The 19,873-nt window shown below is 52.0% G+C and overlaps 1 protein-coding gene across 1 annotated transcript in view; it reads right to left on the bottom strand.

Annotated features, from left to right (window-relative positions):
* COL6A1 (collagen type VI alpha 1 chain) overlaps positions 1 to 19,873 on the bottom strand; it is a 67,525-nt gene that overhangs the window by 25,212 nt on the left and 22,440 nt on the right. Inside the window, exons 14-20 of the mRNA XM_077829994.1 lie at positions 19,427 to 19,480; positions 16,694 to 16,756; positions 14,493 to 14,555; positions 13,698 to 13,751; positions 13,578 to 13,613; positions 12,686 to 12,748; positions 5,654 to 5,716 (exon numbers count right to left, since the gene is read on the bottom strand). Coding sequence (XP_077686120.1) covers positions 5,654 to 5,716; positions 12,686 to 12,748; positions 13,578 to 13,613; positions 13,698 to 13,751; positions 14,493 to 14,555; positions 16,694 to 16,756; positions 19,427 to 19,480 — 396 coding nt within the window. The remainder of the gene's footprint in view (positions 1 to 5,653; positions 5,717 to 12,685; positions 12,749 to 13,577; positions 13,614 to 13,697; positions 13,752 to 14,492; positions 14,556 to 16,693; positions 16,757 to 19,426; positions 19,481 to 19,873) is intronic.

The following is a 19,873-nucleotide window of genomic DNA, read 5'->3' as shown; positions in this document are numbered from 1 at the left end:
TATCCTTACCTGCCTCTTCCATGGGCCAGCGTGACAAGCAGTCTGCATTCCCATGGTGGTTCATAGAATCATAGAATCATAGAATATCAGGGTTGGAAGGGACCTCAGGAGGTCATCTAGTCCAAACCCCTGCTCAAAGCAGGACCAATCCCCAACTAAATCACTGGCACTTTTGAACTCAAATACTGTTACAGCAAGCACCCAAGAATATCATCCCATTGCTGGGACTGCTCTTTGGGTTAAAAGGTGAAGATCTGTAACTAGAGTAATTGTTTCCAGATGGAGAGTGGTGAAACTTTAACTCCTCAGACTAAGCTCAGAGCTTCTCCATCAATTTGACCATAGGTACGTTCTGCTGAGGTAAGCAAAGGCAATTGGTCTTTCAATGTGATCTTCCACCACGGGACATTACTGCTCCTATGTCACATGGGGAAGGATCACAAGCAAAGCTACACGTTAGCTGGTAAGGGCATCCGAAGCCTGGGCAATGCTGTATGGACAATCTTCATCTCTGTCCCTTGTGTGACAGGTGGTTTGGAGGCTGTAACTCTGTCATTTGTCAAGCAAGAACCTGTGGAAATGACAGACCATCCCTAGAAAGGAACGTCGTTGTGACACATTCAGAGGCTTCAGCTTTCTAATGTGATCTCTTTCTCAATGGCTTGGCCTCAAAACACACTTGAATTCACATTTCTCCTTGTTTGCTCTAAGTCCTCGCTCAGCCAGCCTCACGAGGAACCTTGAAATCACCACAGATATGGGCAGCGCCAGTCTTTCCATCACTGCCATGACAGGGGCGCTCCTCTCCTTCAGGTCACCTTGGATATAATTCCACCATCCTGTAAATGCTGCAGTTCAGTCTCTGCCTCTGGCCATATATCAAAAGGCACTGGTTGAGCTTTGCAAAATGCAGAAACTACCTCCTCCTAATGCTCAGTTTTTGCTTTCATATGTTTTGAGGTTTTGAGACCATCCTGAAAGACATCAGCTGCCTTGTCCGAAAGCTCTGCTCATTTTAGTCTGGGCCTGGAGTTTTGTTTTGTTTTAAACCTCCAGGCATGTTAGGCTTTGCCAGTCCACCTGAATCTCTCCCAGCCATTCTTTACCATGTAGAGCAGGACTTCCTTGCTTCCCAACATAGAGATCTGCAAGGCGTTGTTTCCAGTCATGTGTTCCCTTCACTGTAATAATGCCCAGGGATTTCCCCTGCGTGATTTTAGTAGCACTGAGGTTTTCTGCAACTTCGCCCTATTAAGTGGTCTCTGATAATCCTGCTGTGAAATTAGAAAGAGCAGATGCTGTATCTAGCTCCATTGTACGGTTTACTCCTCCCACTTGAAGGGGAATCCAAATAACATTTCATTTGTTGTCTTCTCAGTTTAACAGTTGTAGAGGTAGGCTCCATGCTGTCATCTGGTATCCCATCTTCATCTCTGATTGTTGGGTCTTTTGCTCTTTGCACGAAAAAAATAACATGAAGAAACCACAGGGGTACAGCTGGGTCCCAAATAACCGTATTTACTGAATAGACCCAAACACGCAAGGCCTAGCTATGTACACGTGGCTGCTCTGGCTGGGTTCCGATGACTTTTAAAACATAGAACACAGTGAGTACCACTAGAAGGCTCACTGACTATTTAAAGGGATGCTACCTTATTCCTACCTACTACAATAAACCTGAAAACAAGGAAAGCTGGGAAGATGGCGGTAGTGCAGACAGAAAACTGCCCTGTTTTATGGTGCCTGGAACCCTGACAAATATACTCTTGGCTTGTGCTGTCCATGCCATTTCTACAGACTTGGTACCATGCCTGGAGTGCATTTAGGGTTCTGTATGCAGCAGATCTCAGCAATTCCCATCCACCTACTGTGTGTGTGTACACTGTAACGTGGGGGTGACACACACATGTGCACACACACAGAAGGTTACACCAGGGCTTCCAAAGAGATAAAAGAAAGAATACACTGACCTCTAGATTCTCTCGCAGACATAAAGAAAGTGAAAGGGACTCAAGGGTTAGCAGGAGCCCTACATTTAGCCAAGAGAAACACATTCAAAGAGCCAGAACTCGCAGATAACAAGCCTTGAAAAATACTGTTTGCCAAGCTCCTTCCCTTCCCAATGCCAATTATATATTTATTTTCTATTTGGCTGAGCAAAAGCATTTCCCCCTAGCTTATGGAAAAAACATCTCAGAGCGCAACCGCTTTTGAAATCTTACTGGAACCCTGTATCTATTTTAGCTAGACCTGACCAAGATACTCAGCAAGTCTCCTGTCTGGGAAGAACTCAGATCCGAGGTTAGAACATATCCTGCTCTTCTGACAGGCGACTGATTGGACCACCATATCTTCCACGGAAGGAGGGAGACTGTGTCTTCCACATATTGCAGCACAGAGACAGGCCCACTGCCTGGGATTCTTACTAAACAGTGGTGGATGGATTTACTGGGGGCAGAGTATACTCACCCTGAACAGATTCCCAGCAATGAACCTACCCTAAAATCTTGGTCTCAAGGTTTGCATTGAGGCTCAGACAAATGCCTGTGTTCGTAGTTCAAATCTGGAACAGGCCTCAACCACAAATGAAGCATCTTAGTGGCCAATGGATATAGCTTGTCCACATTCCAAGAAAGTGACAGAATAAGCGTGTGTCTGTCTGGAATAAGCATGTGTCTGTCGTCTCTGGCCCTTTCTTGACAGGTATCCAGCACATACGCAGTCTGTCTCCTCCCCGCCATTCTGAATATATATTTTAAAAGAACAAAATGGTACGAGGGCCTGAAGTGCTTCTAAGTCACAAGTCAAAACCTACAATGTGCGTCTCTCCTTCCCAATGGTTACCATCCCTCTCATGTCCAGCAGAGAGCCGGCCCTCCCCTTCTGACCGGGAGAACAGGCCCATGCGGTGCACTGGCTCTCAGATCCCTGCTGCCGCTTCTCTCCTTCCCCCAGATGCTAAAGAACAGCCACTGCAGGCTGCTGGCTTCCCCTGCCCATATCTGTGGTCCCAGGCCCCATTTTGCAGCTTTGCTCGCAGGAGCTGGCTGCTCAGACACGGCCGAGCGAGGGCTGGCTCATGTTGCAGATTTGGGGAAACTGGGCCAATTCTTCCTGCTTTATTTCAGAAAGGTAAAATGAGGGCAGGGGAAGGGGCAAAGCCCAGCTGGGCCAGGTCTCCTGCTGCAGAGTGGCTGGAGATGGGGAAGGTATAGGCAAGCACTTCGGAGCCCTTTGAAATGGCTGCTCTTGGCAAAAGCCTTTGCAAAGAGTCTCAGCCAGCACAGGGGAAATACCATAAATGCTCATAAAAATGAATTGCTTTTCTACAACCAAACTCCCTCCCAGACCCAAACCCTTTCCAGACGAGTGACAGCACAGAGCTGTATAATGTAGAGCCGTCAGCGGGCCAGACCCTGCCGCCTTCGGAGAGTTAAATGCTTTGGCTGCAGCAGGAGCTTGGCTCAGTTAAGGATGTCAGGATCTGGCCCAGCAGCATCCCACTACTAACTGGATTCAGTGCCCAGTGTCAGCACAAAATGTCCCCCTCCCTGGGCTGACTCAAGCTGTGGCTGGCACCAAGTTACAGACCAGCTCTGATGCCAGCAGCTGCGCTTCATCTTTCCATGCGGCTGCCTTTAATTAAACTCTGCGTTGGAGGGCGGGGGGGGCGGAGGGGCGCGGGGGAGAGATGGGGCACATCAATTAAACTCTGTGCTGGGGGGCACGCTGCAGTGCCTCGGGGGGGATCTCAGAGCTCCGTGCACAGGCTCCGGGGGAGGCGAGGAGGCTAGTGTGGAAGCAGCCGTGCTCCCTGTCCACACAGACCTACCTCCTGAAGACACGTCCCACACCAGAACGCAGGGGCAGGGTTAGCCCCACAAAGCCGCGTTCCCTGGGGCCCCTTTGCCCGAATGATGCCGGCACAATAGAGTGCCCCAGAGGTTCTTACCCACCGGGGACTGGGTTGATGCAATAGGCCACTGGGGCCATGGCAACCAGGGCACAAATTAGGCCAGACCTGGCCTGCACCAGTTACCTGGCCCTTAGCAGCCCCGGATTCGGGTGCTGCCTTATCTCTGTCCCTGCCGTGGGGGTGAATCAACTGTATGTAGGACTCATATTCCAGCCACTTGGGAATTTCTGTAACATCGCCTAGCTGTATCTTGGGTCCAGCCGAGAGTTAGCCTCCCCCCTAACTTGGGCAGAGGAGGGCACGTCCTCTGGCCCCATCACTCAGAGCTGAAGCCCTGGTGAGCTATTGTTCTAGTGGTTGTTTGCCATTTGGCCCGGGGGCCCGCGTGTATCGGCAGCTCAGCTCGGTGTTACGGGCTGGGGTCGATTAAAGCTTGGGGAGAAGAGCTTGGACAAGGAGCTGGAGGTGGGTCCCTGCTAAGCGCTCCCCGCTCTGGAGCAGCAAAGCAGGGGAGCAGCGCTTCCCGCCGGGCTCGGGGCACTCCGCTGCGAGCGGGGCTCCCGGGGCACGGCTGGGGCAGCACACAGCACAAGTCTTCCCGCGGGAAAGCAGCGACAGGTGGGGGCAAAGGGCTCTTTCAGCGTTCAGTGGATTGAAGCAGAGAGGCTCAGGACTCACAAAGGGCAGGGATCAGTGTGCGTGGTGACAAAGATAAACAGCTGCCTTAATCCTCCCGTTGGAGTTTGCCGAACTAGGGCTGAACATGGCAGGGCAAGTGCAGTGGGGCCTAGGTGCGTTTCCACAAGCCCTGCCCCGGGGCCTCCTCCTTGCCTGCCCCCCACACCCCCCCAGCTATGAGGCAGCAAGTGCAGGATGGAGGCAGATGCCTTGGGGGGACATGAAACACAGAGCGGGGAGATCAGCATGGGGGTGCCCTCCTTGCCGATGATTTGGGGGATGTTTGGGCCCCTGGGAGCCAGCTAGCACAGAGCGATAAGAGCTCCGAAGGGGAGGGGAAGCAGCATTCGGCTAGCAGCACAGCACCCTCACTTGTATTCAGCGCCCACCCCCCTGCCGTGGAGACGGCCAGGGCTGCTCCCTGCTGGGGGAGGAGAAGTCTCCGTGGAAATGTCCCCGTTCCCATAGCAAACTGCTCTGGGCCCTGCAGCCTCCCCTTCTCTCATGACCCTGGCGCACACAGCTTTGGTGATGGGAGGAGCAGAATTACTGCAAGAGCACTCTGGAAAGCCAGGGCTGCCCAAGAAAGGAGACCTCCATCCGTGCATGCTTTAGAACAGACCATATCAAGATGAGGGGCTCTAGATGACAATGCAGGGGCCAAATCATGCCCCAACTCCCCGCAGTAGCCCACTGACTCAGGTGACAAAGAGGACCTAGGTCTCGCCCTAAGGCTTAGCATTCCTTCACTGCTGCTGTTCAGATCTGTAGGTTTCCAAATCTGCCGGACTGACTTTCTGGCACCTGTTTCCACTGGAAGGAGGAAACGACATGGAATTTTCTCAGTCCCAAACAGCAAGCCAAATCTCCATTTTCTAGGCTTGCCCAGGTCCTGGACTCTGGCATGCACCACTCCCACTGCCTCTCTTCTTGGGGGCATGTGTCCAGGCTGGGAAGGAAAGGCTGGGTGCACCCCATCTCTAGTCACATCCTAGTCTGATTTTAACACGCTCCCCATTTCCCCCCTGCCCCAGGCGGAAGGATCAGCCATGTTCTTACTGGGTCTCCAGGCACTCCGAGCGGTCCTTCCCGTCCTTGGTCACCCTGTGGGCCAGGCTCACCCTGAAAAGGCAGAAAAAATATATAACTCAAGGAGTCACTTTGGAAGCCAAGAGTCCTGCAGGTACTGAGCAGCACAGAGACAGAGAGAGCAAAGCGGCATGGGTGGGCAGAAAATGGAGTATTTCAGAAAGTAGACCTTTATCCACACACAAAGCACCTTGGATCATTAGCCCTCTAGCGAGATGGGTCCAAGTCACAAAGATCAGGTGGGAAATTAGCTAGTGCTCCAGGGAGTTTGCATGCAGAGTTGAGCATCAGCAAATGGGGTTCATCTGGGACGATCAGAATGGATTGGGAGCCAAGCTCGCTCAGTACAGAGATGTTTGTATCTAGGGTTTTGGTTTGGGCCCATCTCTGCCTTAACGACTCCCATGAAGTTTTATTTATCATTGTCAATGAGTATGGCAACGGCACCCCTTGTCCCCAATCAGGATCAGGCCCCCCTGAGCTAGGGGTTGCATAAGTCCCTTCCTCAATGATCTTATAGTCAAGCCAAGATATCTGCCCAATCTCTCTCCCCACTGTTTGGTGGGTGCCTGCATTGCACACGAACAAGATACTTTTATCACTGCAGGTACACAGAGAGCGGAGCTGGGGCCCTTGTTTCCCAACTGGGCCCTAACCTCAGCTCTGCTTTGGAAAGAGGTGTGCCATTGTCCTGTGTATCTCCCAGAGTGCACAGGGCTTCCCAAACCCGCTCATTCTGGGCTATTGCCAGGTGCTTAGGGACTTTGTGCTCAGAAAAGGGAGGGGCAGGAATTGGCCCTGTTGAAATATTGAGCAGGGAGTGGGAGCAGAGAGCCTGGAAATGTATCTGCTAACTGGCCTGGCTTGGTGAAAAGGAATTCCAGGGAGCAAAGGCCAGGAACAATCCCTGTAGTGGATGCTGGGATGGGGGGGGGGGTGCCTGCAATGCCAAGGGGATGGCCATGAAATGGCTCGTCACTTCCTGCTTTTAAAGGGTCAGGATCTCCACATTTCTCCCTTAACGTCCCCTTCCTCACACCTATTGGCTGTACAGACTGCCAGGGCTCGCTGAGAGCCGGGGAGAGAGATGGGGCTGAGAGGTGGTGACTGGACACAGGAAGCAGGGATTCTCCTGGGAACTTGGTACTGTTAAACTTTCAGAGCTTTTCCTACAGCTGAAACGGATGATGTGCTGGAGCTGGATGTCTCTCTGTCCTGCTTTGGAGAGCCCCGCTCAGCGTAGCTGCGAATGGAAACTCATGGGCAGATGTGCGTTTAGCATTGAAACCTTGAGCCCAGGATTGCTTCTTTCAAAGCGCTCTGTGGTAGGGGCCAGTGTCAGGGAGTCCCAGGCTGCCCAGTTAGTGAGGAAACCTTGCACTGTGGCTCTGCAAGTCAGACCCCCCACGACTAACCACAGTGCAGGGCATTGCATAAAGGAGAACACTATGGAGAAAGCCCAGAAACTGTGCCATCCCTGCGCGCTGACTGGCCGTCCCTGAATCTCAGGATATTTGCCACACCAAGAAAGGAGACTGGCAGGAGTTGCAACATGTAGCTCTGAACAGTCAGGAAATGCCTCATCCCCCAGGTTTCACTGTGAATTCAGAGCCACGTAGGCGAATAGCCAGTTCTCTGCAACGCTAAGCTAGCTCCTCTCCCACGCACAGCACATTGTCCCTTAGCTGTGTGCTTATGAGCCCGGCAGCAACAGACACTGTGCATACTCGCCTCCGCCCTGAGATCTGCTGGCCCTACCATCAGGCCCACTTGATGGGAATCTCGACTCTTCCACTTCTCCTTCCATGCTTCCATAGCCTGCTTTGAGCCCTGCATTCCCTCAGCCTGGCAGTGCCGCACTAAGCATTGGCACATGGTAAAAACTAGCAGATAAATCTTCCATCACTTTTATACTTTACTTACAACCTTGCCTAATGGCTAAGGGTCGGGGGGGGGGTCTATAAAATGAAGAGCAACAAAGCTAGCTAGACACTTCCATAGGGCGTAAAGCAGTAAATATAAACTGTAACAGTATGAAGGTCCTGAATACTGATGGAGATGTTTCTGGCAATGCGCTCATCCCTCGAGCCAGAACGGAGCCTTGGAAATTCGCCTCTGCCTCTTTCTGGACAGTTTCATTCCAAAGCACTATTGTGGCTTCATTCTAATGAACATCTGCCTTGCAAACAACAGAGAGTGGGCCTGCTGTTCCCAGGACACAATATGTAAACAGGAAATTACAGTTCTGGCATTTTCCAACAACAAGCCGGACTAGAGAACCCCACGGAGTTTCCTTTGTGCTTTTCTGTACACGCCCCACCCTGCATGTCTATAACGCCAGGTAGATCTCTGCCGCGCTCACGGCTTCTAGTGCCAATGCTCATTGCAGCGGGGTGCATACCAGTTTGCATTCTCTTGCTGTCAGCCAGCCTCTGTAACTAGATAACAGAGGTGTGATATGAGAAATAAGTTACCATGTCTAACTGGTGGAGATGATAAGAGCTGTGTAAATCTTTCCTAGCTCGCCCCAGAGGGCAGGAAGAACTGGATCTTTAAGTCTCTTGGGAAAGCCCAGCACTAGACCTATTCATGGAAGGCATCATGGCATCTGGCAAGGCACAGCTGCCTGGCACAGTCCCATGTGACATTCTCATCAGCAAACTAGGGAAATGTCACCAGATAAATTTACTGCACGGTGGGTGCACGACTACTTGAGAGCAGTTATCGATGGTTTGCTGTCAAAGTGGGAGGTTGTTTCGAGTGGGGTCCCACAGAGGTCAGTCCTGGGTCCAGTACTGTTCATCATTTGTTATTAATTATTTTGATAATGGAGATGAGAGTATGGTTATCAAATGTGCGGATAACACCACCCTGGGAGGGGTTGCAAGCACTTTGGAGGACAGGAGCAGAATTCAAAACGACCCTGACAAATTGGAGAATTGGTCTGACATCAAGAAGATGACATTCAATAAAGACAAGTGCAAAGCACTTCACTTAGTAGGGAAAAATCAAATGCGCAACTACAAAAGGGGGACTAACCGGCCAGGTGTTCGTACCGCTGAACAGTATCTAGGGGGTAGATGAACGTGAGTTAATGCCATGCCGTTATGAAAAAGGCTAAGCTCTGGGGTAGAGTAACTGGAGAGTGGTATGAGGACATGGGAGGTAACTGTCCCGCTCTCTGTGCTGGTGAGGCCTCAGCTGGAGTGTCCAGATCTGTGTGCCATGCTTTAGGCAAGTTTTTAATCTTCCGGTGTGTTAAGGGCTGTTATAAAGAGGATGTGAACAATGGTTCTCAGTGTCCATTTAAGGCAGGACAGGAAGTAATGTGCTTGTCCTGCAGCAAGGGCAGTTTAGGTTAGACACTAGGAGACACTTTCTAACTGCCGGGGCAGCTAAGCTCTGGGCCAGGCTTCCCAGGGAGGCGGTGGGATGCCCATCACTGAAGAACAGGCTGCAGAAACAGCTTTCAAAAATGGTCTAGGTTGCCTTGGTCCTGTCTCTCAAGGTTTCTTCCAGTCCTGCCTTGCTACGATTCTATGGCAAGTGCCCAGGCCCTAAGGATCAGCAGGAAATCCCAGCTCTGACCCCATGGACGCTGACCGCTCATGCACCAGCCATAGCCCCCCCACAGGCAAGGCCCCCTCTCCATGTGGTAGCAGGACTGGCTTGCTGGGATACCTTTGGCTCTCTCATCAGGTGGCTTCCACCTCTGAGAGCAGAGTTGATGCAGAAATGAGTGACACTGGCCTAAGCAGCCTGCTGCTTATGGCAGCTACCCCATAACTCCTCTATTCCCCCTCTAGCTGGGCCACCTTCCCAAATGGGGCACATTCAGAATCACATGGAGTCTCCCAGAGGGGCTGGGAGTGGTTCCACATTGGGGCACACATGGCTTTTAGCAGCCTTTGCCCCACTCCTCCATCCACTGTCCATCCAGCCCCACTGTCACATCCTCAGGACACACGTGCTGTCCTCCCTGCCGTATGGCAGAGGGAAAGAGATGGGCCTAAGATGCTGGCAAATCCGCTCAGGTTTTGGGAGATCCTCCTGGCTGTGATGCTCTGCCAGTCAGAACCACGGGCAATGGCTTGCCCAGCCCATCGGGAGTTGCTCAGCTCTTTGCTGCATGGATAGACGATCCCCATGCCCAGTTTAGCAAACCGCACCATACTGATCAGATGCAGCAGCTTAACATTGCAATTCTTGGCTCTCCCTGTGGCTTTGTGGGGCTGATCCTACACTTGCTGAGTACTTCCTACTGCTGCAAAGCAGAGGGCCAAGGTGTGCGCGGCAGCGCTGGCCGATGACATGGGAGAAGAAGGGGTCGACAGAAGACCCAGACCAGGAGAAGCACAGAGAGCCATGGGTGATGGACGGGGCCTTTGGGAAGTGACTCACTTGGTGACTTCAGCTGTTGAAAGTGGATTGTTGTTTAGAGCCTAGGTTTGGGGCAGAAGAAGGAGCCGGGGTATCAGGATTAAGGGCAAAACAAAGGAGCTTGATTGAAAGACCCCCCCACCCTAACACCAGACTAGCAATCCACCGCACACAGCAGGCGGTCAGTTTGCTGGTGCAGACCTGCTCCCCCGTGCGCACGTGGAGATGGGAAGCTTCAGCAGGTTACTTTGCACTGGGTTTTAAAGGGGCTCAGCCACGCGGGCAAAGTGAGTGGGCGCTAGCTCCACCGAAGGCAGGTCTGACCCTGCGCACCGTGTGGGTCGGCGCTTCACAGGGGGTTTCATGGGGCCTTTCTTACAGCGTGTGGGGGGAGCACGGCCCAGCTAGTGAGCTGGCTGCCTCGTAAACGCAGCTGTGGCAGCCCCATAGCCATCTTGTGGGCAACAGGGCAGGACAGATGGGAATCCATCCGTGGCAAGCGAGCACAGTACGTCCTGCTGGTGCTGTTCTGATTCCTCACCACCGCCGCCTCTCGAGGCAATTGTACACCCCCCCCACCTGGCATGACCTGTGCCCGCGCCCAGGGTTTGCAGCCTGTTGGTGTTGGACAACAGAGTGCCCAGGGCTGGGCAGAGCCTGCTGGATGAGCCACCCCGCGGCAGACGCACGGATACTGTCCTGCTGGCTCCCAGCCCACGCGAGGTGCTCAAGCCCTTATGAAAGAGGAGCCTCTCCTGCACACACGTTTTCCTGCTCCCCACTGCCAGATCAGCACCGTCCACCCACTCCCCCCTGAGTCTCCCGTCCCCGGAGCCTGCACACCGGCACCGCTGGGAGAGACTCGCCCTCAAAATAGCTCTGAAGCGGTGAACTCATGAAGCTAGAACGCCGGATTGTTGCTAGTACAGTGAGAAAACGTTAAGCCGTTTATTTCCTAGCACCTCTGCCATGCATGCAGCCGGTCAGCTGGCTCCGCAGCCCCCTGGGAAGGGCATGGAGAGTCAGACCAAGGCTGTGGCTCATCTCTCTCGCCCTTTCCCTTGCTTTCGGGAAGCTCTTTCCCACATGGTCATTGTTTACTTATGGGCTCCGAGCTGGGGGTTGCAGTAATATTCCTGCCCCAGGCTGGCTCCTCACTGCAACGTAGAACGGAGACTTTTCTACACTTAGCCACAAGTTCCTCCCACCAGAGCAGCTTCTCAGCGGCCTCCTTCAAGGCTACCATTACCAAGCTGAGAGGGATTTCAATTCAGAGCCTTGAAACCCAGCCTGGGCCCAAAGGGGCCCAACTACACCTGTCGGGCTCGGCTCATGTTGGGAAGCAACCCAGCTGTGCTGGGCTCGGCTCAGGTCATCTCCGATCCCCTCCCTGGCCTGTGAGGTTGGCGTGGGAGTGGCTGGGTGCAGTGGAGTGAGTGTGACGATGAGTTGCTGCTCAGCACACACAGCGCAGCTGGGGGCGGTGGCTGGCAGGAGCGGGGCACCAGGGCGGGAGACAGGTCGTGGGCATTGGGCTTGGGGAGTGGGCAGCCAGCACCAGGCCGAGCCCCGAGGATGAGGCACAGCGTTGATACAGATTCAGGGGGGTATTGGGTCAGGTCTGAAAAGGACTGAACACTCTCAGGTCAGGTTCAGGTTGGCTGGGCCCGAGACAGGTTCGGGCGTTACCTACCCCAAACCATGACAAATGTGAGCCATCCCAGTGTGGGAAAGGTGGGGGATGCTTTGCACATGGCTGGGGTCTTTGCGACAGTCGCTTCCCACAGTGCTCTCCTCTCCCAGAGACGGGCAGGAGCAGAGCGCATGGCCAGCGTTTCCTATCACCTGCACCATGAATCCCGCCTTCTGGAGCGGCCAGCATGGCTCTGTGGGGCTGCCGGGGGGAGTGTCCCGCCCATGACATACCCAGACACCTCAGCAGTGCCCCACAGGTGCATGGGGGTAGCTGGGCCTTTGAGCAGCTGTCACCAGCCCTGGGTTTTAGTGGGTAAGGCATGCCCCCCCAGAAGGGGAACATGACGCCTCCTTCCCTCCCAGCTAGCCGTGCCCCCCTGGAAATAGGTAGCTCACTTCGTACAAGTAGCCATGGAGGAGCCAATGCTGCAGATGGAGGAATTTTACCACATCACTACCTTCCTCTTCTGCCTGCCCCAGCCCCATTCCCCTGGGAACTGCGGAGCTGCGCTGGGCAGGGCTGGGAGCCTAGAACGCCCGAGCAATGAAGGGACATGAAGCCAGCTTTGCACAGCCCCTGCCCCACACCCTGGTTCTGTCCCCTGGGAGTCTAACGCTGCAGCCGTCTGAAGCGACGGCCATGGCAGTGCATGCTGGCACTGACAGTCACGGCAGGAATAGCCGGGTAGGTGACAGGCAGCAGGGCCCCGGGTATGCAGCCTTGTGGCTCTTGGAACGCCCAGTGGAGTCAGCGGGAGCTTGGCATGGCACAGCACTGCAGGACTGGCCAGCCGTCCGGTGGGGGCTGGAGGCTGGGAGCACATTGCAGCTCCCTGCCTGTCCCGGTTAGTGCCTTCGTGCCGAAGCAGGTGTGCCGAGCCCAGCCAGCCAGGAGCGAGGTACAGCTGTGTGCACGCGAGTAGTTACCTTGTCTCCTCTGGGCCCACGAATGCCGGGGGTGCCCAGTGGCCCTCGTTCTCCGTTGCCTCCCTGTTTAGAAAGAACCAGAGTGCCCGATCAGAATCTGCTCTGCACGAGGGCTGGGGGGGCACAGCTAGGGCAGAGCACAGGGCCCCAGTGAGGATGGCAAGGCCGCCCACACGTGGATATCTACCAGGTTTGGAGATGGGTCCAAACCCCTGTCCTCTGATGGAACAATAAAGGGGGGGGGGGAGGGTCTCCACAGATTTCCTCCCCCCGAGCCTCCTCCCACCGGAGGAATAATCCAGCTCATTGTGCAGAGATTTCCATGGTTCCTAGACTATCATCTCTGAGCGACTACACCGTACCCCGCACTTCAGACTGGCTCCCTCGGCTTTGCGGATCATGGGGCACAGGGTTATAACTGCATTAAGTGTGTACCATTCCAACACACGAACACAGCAATACATAAACTAGAAACAGCCCTTTGCTCAGCCAGTGGGGAGAAGAGGAGAGTTAACCTCGGTTTGAACTGGTTTCTAAATGAGGCGATGGAGGAATGTATGGCCAGATTCCGGCCTGTTCCATCAGTGTTACTTGGGGACAGATTCGAACGCAGGGTTTTAATCAAACACTCCCAGGTCGCCCCTGAACCCTCCAAAGAACGGCATGACTTAGCTGCAGAACTCCCAGGGCTCCGAGCAGGCTAAGTGCAGGGAGCTGCTGGAAAGGAGGCACTTGGAGGGCTCCCCGACCGTTTTCAGCCGGTCCCAGCTTGTGTCTGCTCACGCCTCCGTTACCTCAGCCCCTCTGATGGGTAGCCAAGCCCAGACATGCCCGGGACCCCCTCCCGCCATGGCTTGTGACCCAGAAGTACAGTATAGCAGGGCGCTCTTACCCTTTCTCCAGGTGGGCCGTCTGGGCCTGGAGCTCCCTACACAGACGTAAAAGCAGTGTTAATTCAGTTGAAAGTGCCAGCAAATCAAATCAGCCAAATCCAGGCGCACATGTGACTCACCTCATCCCCCAACTCCCCTTTCTCTCCAGGGCCACCAGGACCTCCAGCTTGTCCCTAAACAGGCAAATCAGACAGAAGAAAAAGAAGATCAGTCACGGGGGTTTGGAGTAACAAACTAGCTGTCCACTAGTAACACAGCTGCAGACTACACAGTCAATCTATTCGCCAGAGAAAGCAATACGGCCGGCTGAAAGGGTTTCTCTTTCTGATCAAAAGGGTTAACGCCATAGGTGCTGGACCTAGGAGTGCTGTCGTAGCCCCTGGCTTGAAGTGGTTCCCACCTTATCCCGGGTTTACAGTTTGGTCCAATGGCTCTCAGCACCCCCACTACACAAATTGTTCCAGCCCTCCTGGTTACGGCCCTGCTGTTGTAAATACTTCTGCATGGGCTTACCCTCACTCACTTGTAATGGAGCTCCTCGGGTGAGGACAGCAACACACTAGCATAAGGATTCTGGGGATGAAGGCCAGGCCATATAGCCCCACTGATAAGACTCCCCCCAGCTAACCACTGGACTCAAAGAGGAGCTGCGTAAAGAACCAAACATTTCCCCACTGGTCACACTGCCAGCACATCTTGTGACATTTCCCCCCGGGGTTTGTGAAAAAAAAAACAATTAATTTTTTCTTTCAGTTTGAATTTTTAGAAGAAATCAGAGAGCAAAGGCCGAGAACTGCCCTTGCCCTGCATGGGTGCTTGGCAGTTACATGGCAGCTCTGGCCACCAGTAACAGGGGCAGAGCACAGGGATAGAGCACAGGGACTGAGGGCAGTCTGGTTGCTAAGGTGGTTTACCTTGTCTCCAATGTTTCCAGCATTCCCAGGTCTGCCAGGTTTCCCATCCACCCCAGGTTCTCCCTTGATAAAAGATAAAGGGTGTTATAAATACGAAGCACCACTCCCAGCTCACACTGGTCCGTCTTGAACCCTGGAGTTTAGTTGTATCAAACTTCAAGCAACTAGACCCAGCTCCCAGCTCTTACCAAAAGCCATTTTTCCTTCAAGTGTCAGACCAATTTTTGTCATTGGCCACAGAGAGCTCAGCCATGGGTAACAGATCATTAGGGCCCTCTCCGCACCAATGACAGGGATTTAAGCCCGGCAGATTTACCCTCATGCTTGCTGACCTCAAAGTGAATTCGCCACTTTGAGCCATCTGCAGTCAAGGCTGTGAAGTGGCTGGGTTTATACCTCTCAGAGGAGGAAGGTATCTTAGAAATGAGGAGATGGTTTTATGAAACCGCGAGGCTTCTGCATCCCTGCATCCATTTTGCTCTGCCCCATGGTGTTCCGGGATTGCTTGTGTGTATTCTGAACTGTTCTGTGCTCTCTGCTACTATCTCAGGCCGCTTGGAAAGCTGTGAAGAAGCGGATAACACTAACGGAGGAAGTGATGCATCGCAGTGGCCTATGTATTCTGACTGCTGTGCCCAAAACTATTAATCTCAGTCTTCCAAGAATGCCTTGTCTCTTGTTGGGAGTTGACGCCACATTCACACAACTCTTCAAGTCTCTCTTTTGGCTTGGCCCCCATGGTGTGAACCTTCCAGAAACAAAGGTCTGGAGACTAACCTTCATGAAAAGCACGGCAGCATTACACTGCCGCATGCCAGATGAGCACTTTTTGCGCCCTGCTTCCATTAAAGGGAGCTCGGAGACTCCCCTCAGAGCTGCACAGCAAACAGCTCAGCACATGCTGGTGAAAACTTGCTAGGAACCCGGAGAGCCTTGGGACGAGTATGATATCAGGGCTTCAAAATTGCATCCCCCTTACATTTGCAGCTGCACATTCATCTGCTGGGAAACATTTCTGTTCTTTAAATCACAGGGCCATGAGCCACAGAGCTGAAAGCGGCCCAGTTAAGCCTCTGACAGGAAACATGGTGCCCTGCAAACTTCTAAGAACCTTTTGGTGGCCCCAGTAGTCCGTGCCAGTCTGGGCCTTTCCAAAGTGAGTTGCAAACAGTAGAGTCTGAACCCGGAGTCTGTGTTTAGGCTGACGTTTTAAGCCCTTTTAGAACTCACCCAGTGTCAGCCAGTAGCATTCTTTTTTATTACCTAGACTTACAAGGCCTAATGCCATGATAACATTTTCCATTGCACAGCTCTCCAGACACCTGTTTTGCTGTGTTCATCACCAGTCTGAATGACTGATCTAGACAGACGTCTATTATTGGTGGCCAGTGACCTGTGCATTTCAGCATGAGGACACTGGTGATGGATGAACAACTGAGCAGCTCCTACGCCCCATTTCCAAGGCTGCTCGACCAAGGAATGTCCTTGTTTGCTAGCTGGGTGCTGCCAGGACTGGTGTGTTTTTTAACACTACTTAGCCTCTTATGCTGGGGCTCATTGTCGTACCAGGTGGCGTAACATTCAGCTGCTGGATTCACTGGTCTCCAGAACTCCACAACGGCAGCACCGCTGAGTAGACATACCATTGGGCTGTGGCAGGGTATTTATGTTTATCCGTTAATGATAATGAAGTTTATGGATCGATGGAAGAAAAAAGGGCAATCGCAAAATGGAGACCATTTGACTTTCCTAGCCCTGAAGAGAGAAAAGCCCTGGGTATCACAGGTCTGCTCTGGGCACCTACAGCTCCACTGGCTTCAACCAGAGGTTTGCCCCAAGGTAGCCCTGCAAATTGAATTTAACGAAGTAGGAGCTGCAGCATTTCTATTCACTTTGGGACACGGATTTGCTTGCCAAGGAAACTTGCACAACAATTGGTGACACCTCGCACTCTGTTAAACAATTAAATCCCCGTCCACACGGCAGGCAGAGAACAAGGCGAGTACCGCCCATCTACTGTTAATAGGAGCATGATTTCCAACTCCCTTGTGCTGGATTGGACACGTATCCTCCTGGCTTCTCACTTCATCCTCCCGGCATTAACCTTTAGCGGGGGCAGAGCTTAGAGTAGCTGCAGCCCCCACAGCAGTGACAGAGATGTATCACGGCTGATTTAATACTGGGTGTGACTCATGGCTCACCTTTGCTCCTTTGCGGCCGTAAGAACCGGGATCTCCCTTAGGTCCAGGAGGGCCTTGTAATCCCTATTAAAAACAAGGCAATTGTCAACATATGCACAAAATCAAACATCGCAAGCGTCACTAAACCGCCTATCGCATTCTGGGGACTCGAAATGGAGAGGTGGATAAGTAAACTAGTCAGAAACAGATGGATTGAGGAAGTTTAAAGTATGCTTGAGCTAGGTATCTCTGGGGTTGTGAGAGTCACATTCCGACACTGCGTCTTCTTATAAAATGCTGTAACCCTTGACTTGCTTTTGAAATTAAAAATAAATTAAAGCAGAGCCACTTTTGAGCCTCATTGGTGGATTCTAGTGAAAATGTTTAAATTTGAATGTTGTATTAATGCCAATAAAGCAGGATGTGCTGTGCCATGAAAAGATGGGAAATAGCTGATCATCTAACCCCTGGCAAACGGAACAATTAAGAGACTGACATAACTTGGCACACAGAAATGAACAGGCAAAGGCTATAATAATGTGGTTATTTTACAATTTTTAGAAAAAATGGGGTCCTGACCCCCTTAAATCCATCAAATGGAACGGATACATTCCCCACCCCTCTGTGATCAATTTTTAGGTGACCCATATCCAAAACACAAGAATGAATCAAGATCTGCCCTAGTTACACTGTTTCTGTCTTGAACATTTCCCAAGCATTCGTCAGAGGAGATTTTATGATTTCCTTTAATTAGTTAATCTGCCTGTACACCAATGAAACTGCACAAACCACAGTTTGTATAAAGTGCAACCAAGTGGAGCATGTATAAAAATTTCTGTTTTGATCCTATTTTGGACTACACCTCCTGGGTGAATACTCACATTTAGAGTATAGCAAATGAAAATGTATTACACACTGAAACACCCTTCCTAGAAAAGCAGACCAGTGGGTGTGGAATAACAACCCCCTGAGTGATGAATGATGTAACCTGAAAAGTCAAGGCAGAGGATTTGCACGTTGGACTATTCAGGCCTTAGGTTTTGAAAGTTTTGTTTTAATAAAATTACTCTTCTTGGCAAATTTCAAACTATCTGAGGTGCTATAAGATGCATGGATTTATTACAAAACAAGGTGTTCAGCTAGGAAGGAAACACTCACACATACACAGCATAGCTAGACTGAATCGTCTCCTTTGGAGGTTCCACTATAATCAAAGGATTAGCTGGACTATTTCTGTTTAGTGGTCAGGGTTCTCTGTTGATTTTAGTACATTAAACTCTAAGGTCAAAATTTTCAGTTAAGTCCCTAAAGTTAGAGACCTTAATCCATCAGTATTTAGTGTCCAGTCTTGCGAATGCTCACACATGGGACTAACTCTACCCACAAGCATAGGTATTCGCAGAATCAGGCCTTTGGTCATCTCAGTAAAGTGTCCTGGTTATCAAAAGCACTGAGCATCCACTAGTCTAGCTAAAATCAAAGGGAGATGCAGATGCTCTGCAGCTGTGAATATCAGCCCATCTTGATTGAGGCTTACATTTGAAAATGTTGACCAACCACTTGGACGCCGTGGTGATGAATGACATAGAAAGTCCCAGACAAACTTACACTCCACATTACTTCTTTCAAGCCACACTGTGATAACAAGGTTCTCACCACGAGCAAACCACATTTTCACAAAGATACAAAGTATGAAATACAGCCCCGCTGAATCAATGGGAGTTTTGCCACCAACTTCAATGGAGCCAGGATTTCACCCAAAGCAGCTTGCAGACTTGCCTATATATAATGGTTTCAAAACCGAAAAGCCACACAACGAGGACCTATGGGTGAAAAGCTGCCAAATCACCCCAGAAAACCCTGTTACTCCTGGAATTTCCTATGCAACTACTACTGTACTGTCCAGAAAACCGCAGATAGGAGGGAATTAGTCATGTGAATTACCTGCACATTCAAATCTCTAACAGCTGTAAGGATGGCCATTGGTCAGTGCAGCTGAGACCATGAAACCTTTCCTCCATTACAAAACTTGGCAGGGGTTCTGCCCCTTCAGCGGAAGAGACCTCCTGTACTGTCCAGCAGCTTGGGTGACCCAGTATTTCCTGCTGTCTTGCAAACGATTGCCCGAATTTCAGATACCTGACTTATGCTCTGGAGAAAGCCAGAGACTGGCACTGCAGTGCCAATAAACCCATTAGGCATTGCCCTGTCATTCCTTACTCGTGCTCTGCTAGCTGAAGACTAGGCCATGCTAGACTTCCTTGTTCTCTATAGAGGAGGTTTTGTCACAGGCAGCTAGGTTTTGTAGTCTGCCTGGGGTGATTTCTGGGCTTTCACATTGGTCACAAATCTCAGATTGCTCGAGCGAATATCATCTTAAATGAGCCCAATTTGACCAGTGCCCTGAATGCGACATACAGAGCTAGACCCAAATATGGCTAACAACCACACCCCATACCCTGCAGGGGGGAAGTCTTAGCCAATCAGAGTCACAACTCAACGGGGAAAGGGGGAACAAAGCCCTTTTTCTGCTCTCTCAAGGCCCCAGACAGCACACGCAGGTCCTATGCAGTAGATGAGGAAGGCCATCATGCCTCATGCTGCCCCCCGCTGGGACAGCACCCAGAGGCCCCCCACTTTGAGATTCTCTTTGACTGGTTGCCAGTCTGCCCGGCTCCCAGGCCTAGGCTCCACCACTCTCCCCATCGAGCTGTATTTGTTATTGAAACGAAAAGCAAACCAGCCAATACGTACATCAGATCCTGGTGATCCCTTGCAGCCTGGCAATCCAGAAAATCCACTCTCCCCCTGGCAAAGGAAAGGAAAAGGCCACCAATGAGTATCATGCTACGTGAGCAGGCAATGCCCATGGGACGTGAAGGCAGTAGGAGCTGCGGACCCCACCTCCACAGATCAGCAGCCTCCGCTGACGAGCCCTGACAGATTAGGGGCCACACAGAGGGGCACTGGCTGGCTGGAGGACTGGGCAGGAGTCCCATGCCCGAGTCCCAGCTGCCAGCCCCTCTCCCCACTGGTGACAGCTGGGTGACAGCTGCTGATAAAACTGGGTGTTACTGGTAGCGGTGCTGGAGGGAGTTCTGGGGGAACTCCTGCCTCCCCGAAGGCAGCAGGAGGGGCTCCATCCCCAAGCCAGGGGTGGGAGTTTGCGACTGATGATGGCCAGCCAGGGGGCACAGGCCA

Source organism: Eretmochelys imbricata, chromosome 11, assembly GCF_965152235.1.
Source record: "Eretmochelys imbricata isolate rEreImb1 chromosome 11, rEreImb1.hap1, whole genome shotgun sequence".
NCBI classification, from domain to species: domain Eukaryota; kingdom Metazoa; phylum Chordata; order Testudines; family Cheloniidae; genus Eretmochelys; species Eretmochelys imbricata.
The sequence above is the reverse complement of the archived record's forward strand: the minus strand, read 5'-3'. Positions and strand labels throughout refer to the sequence as shown.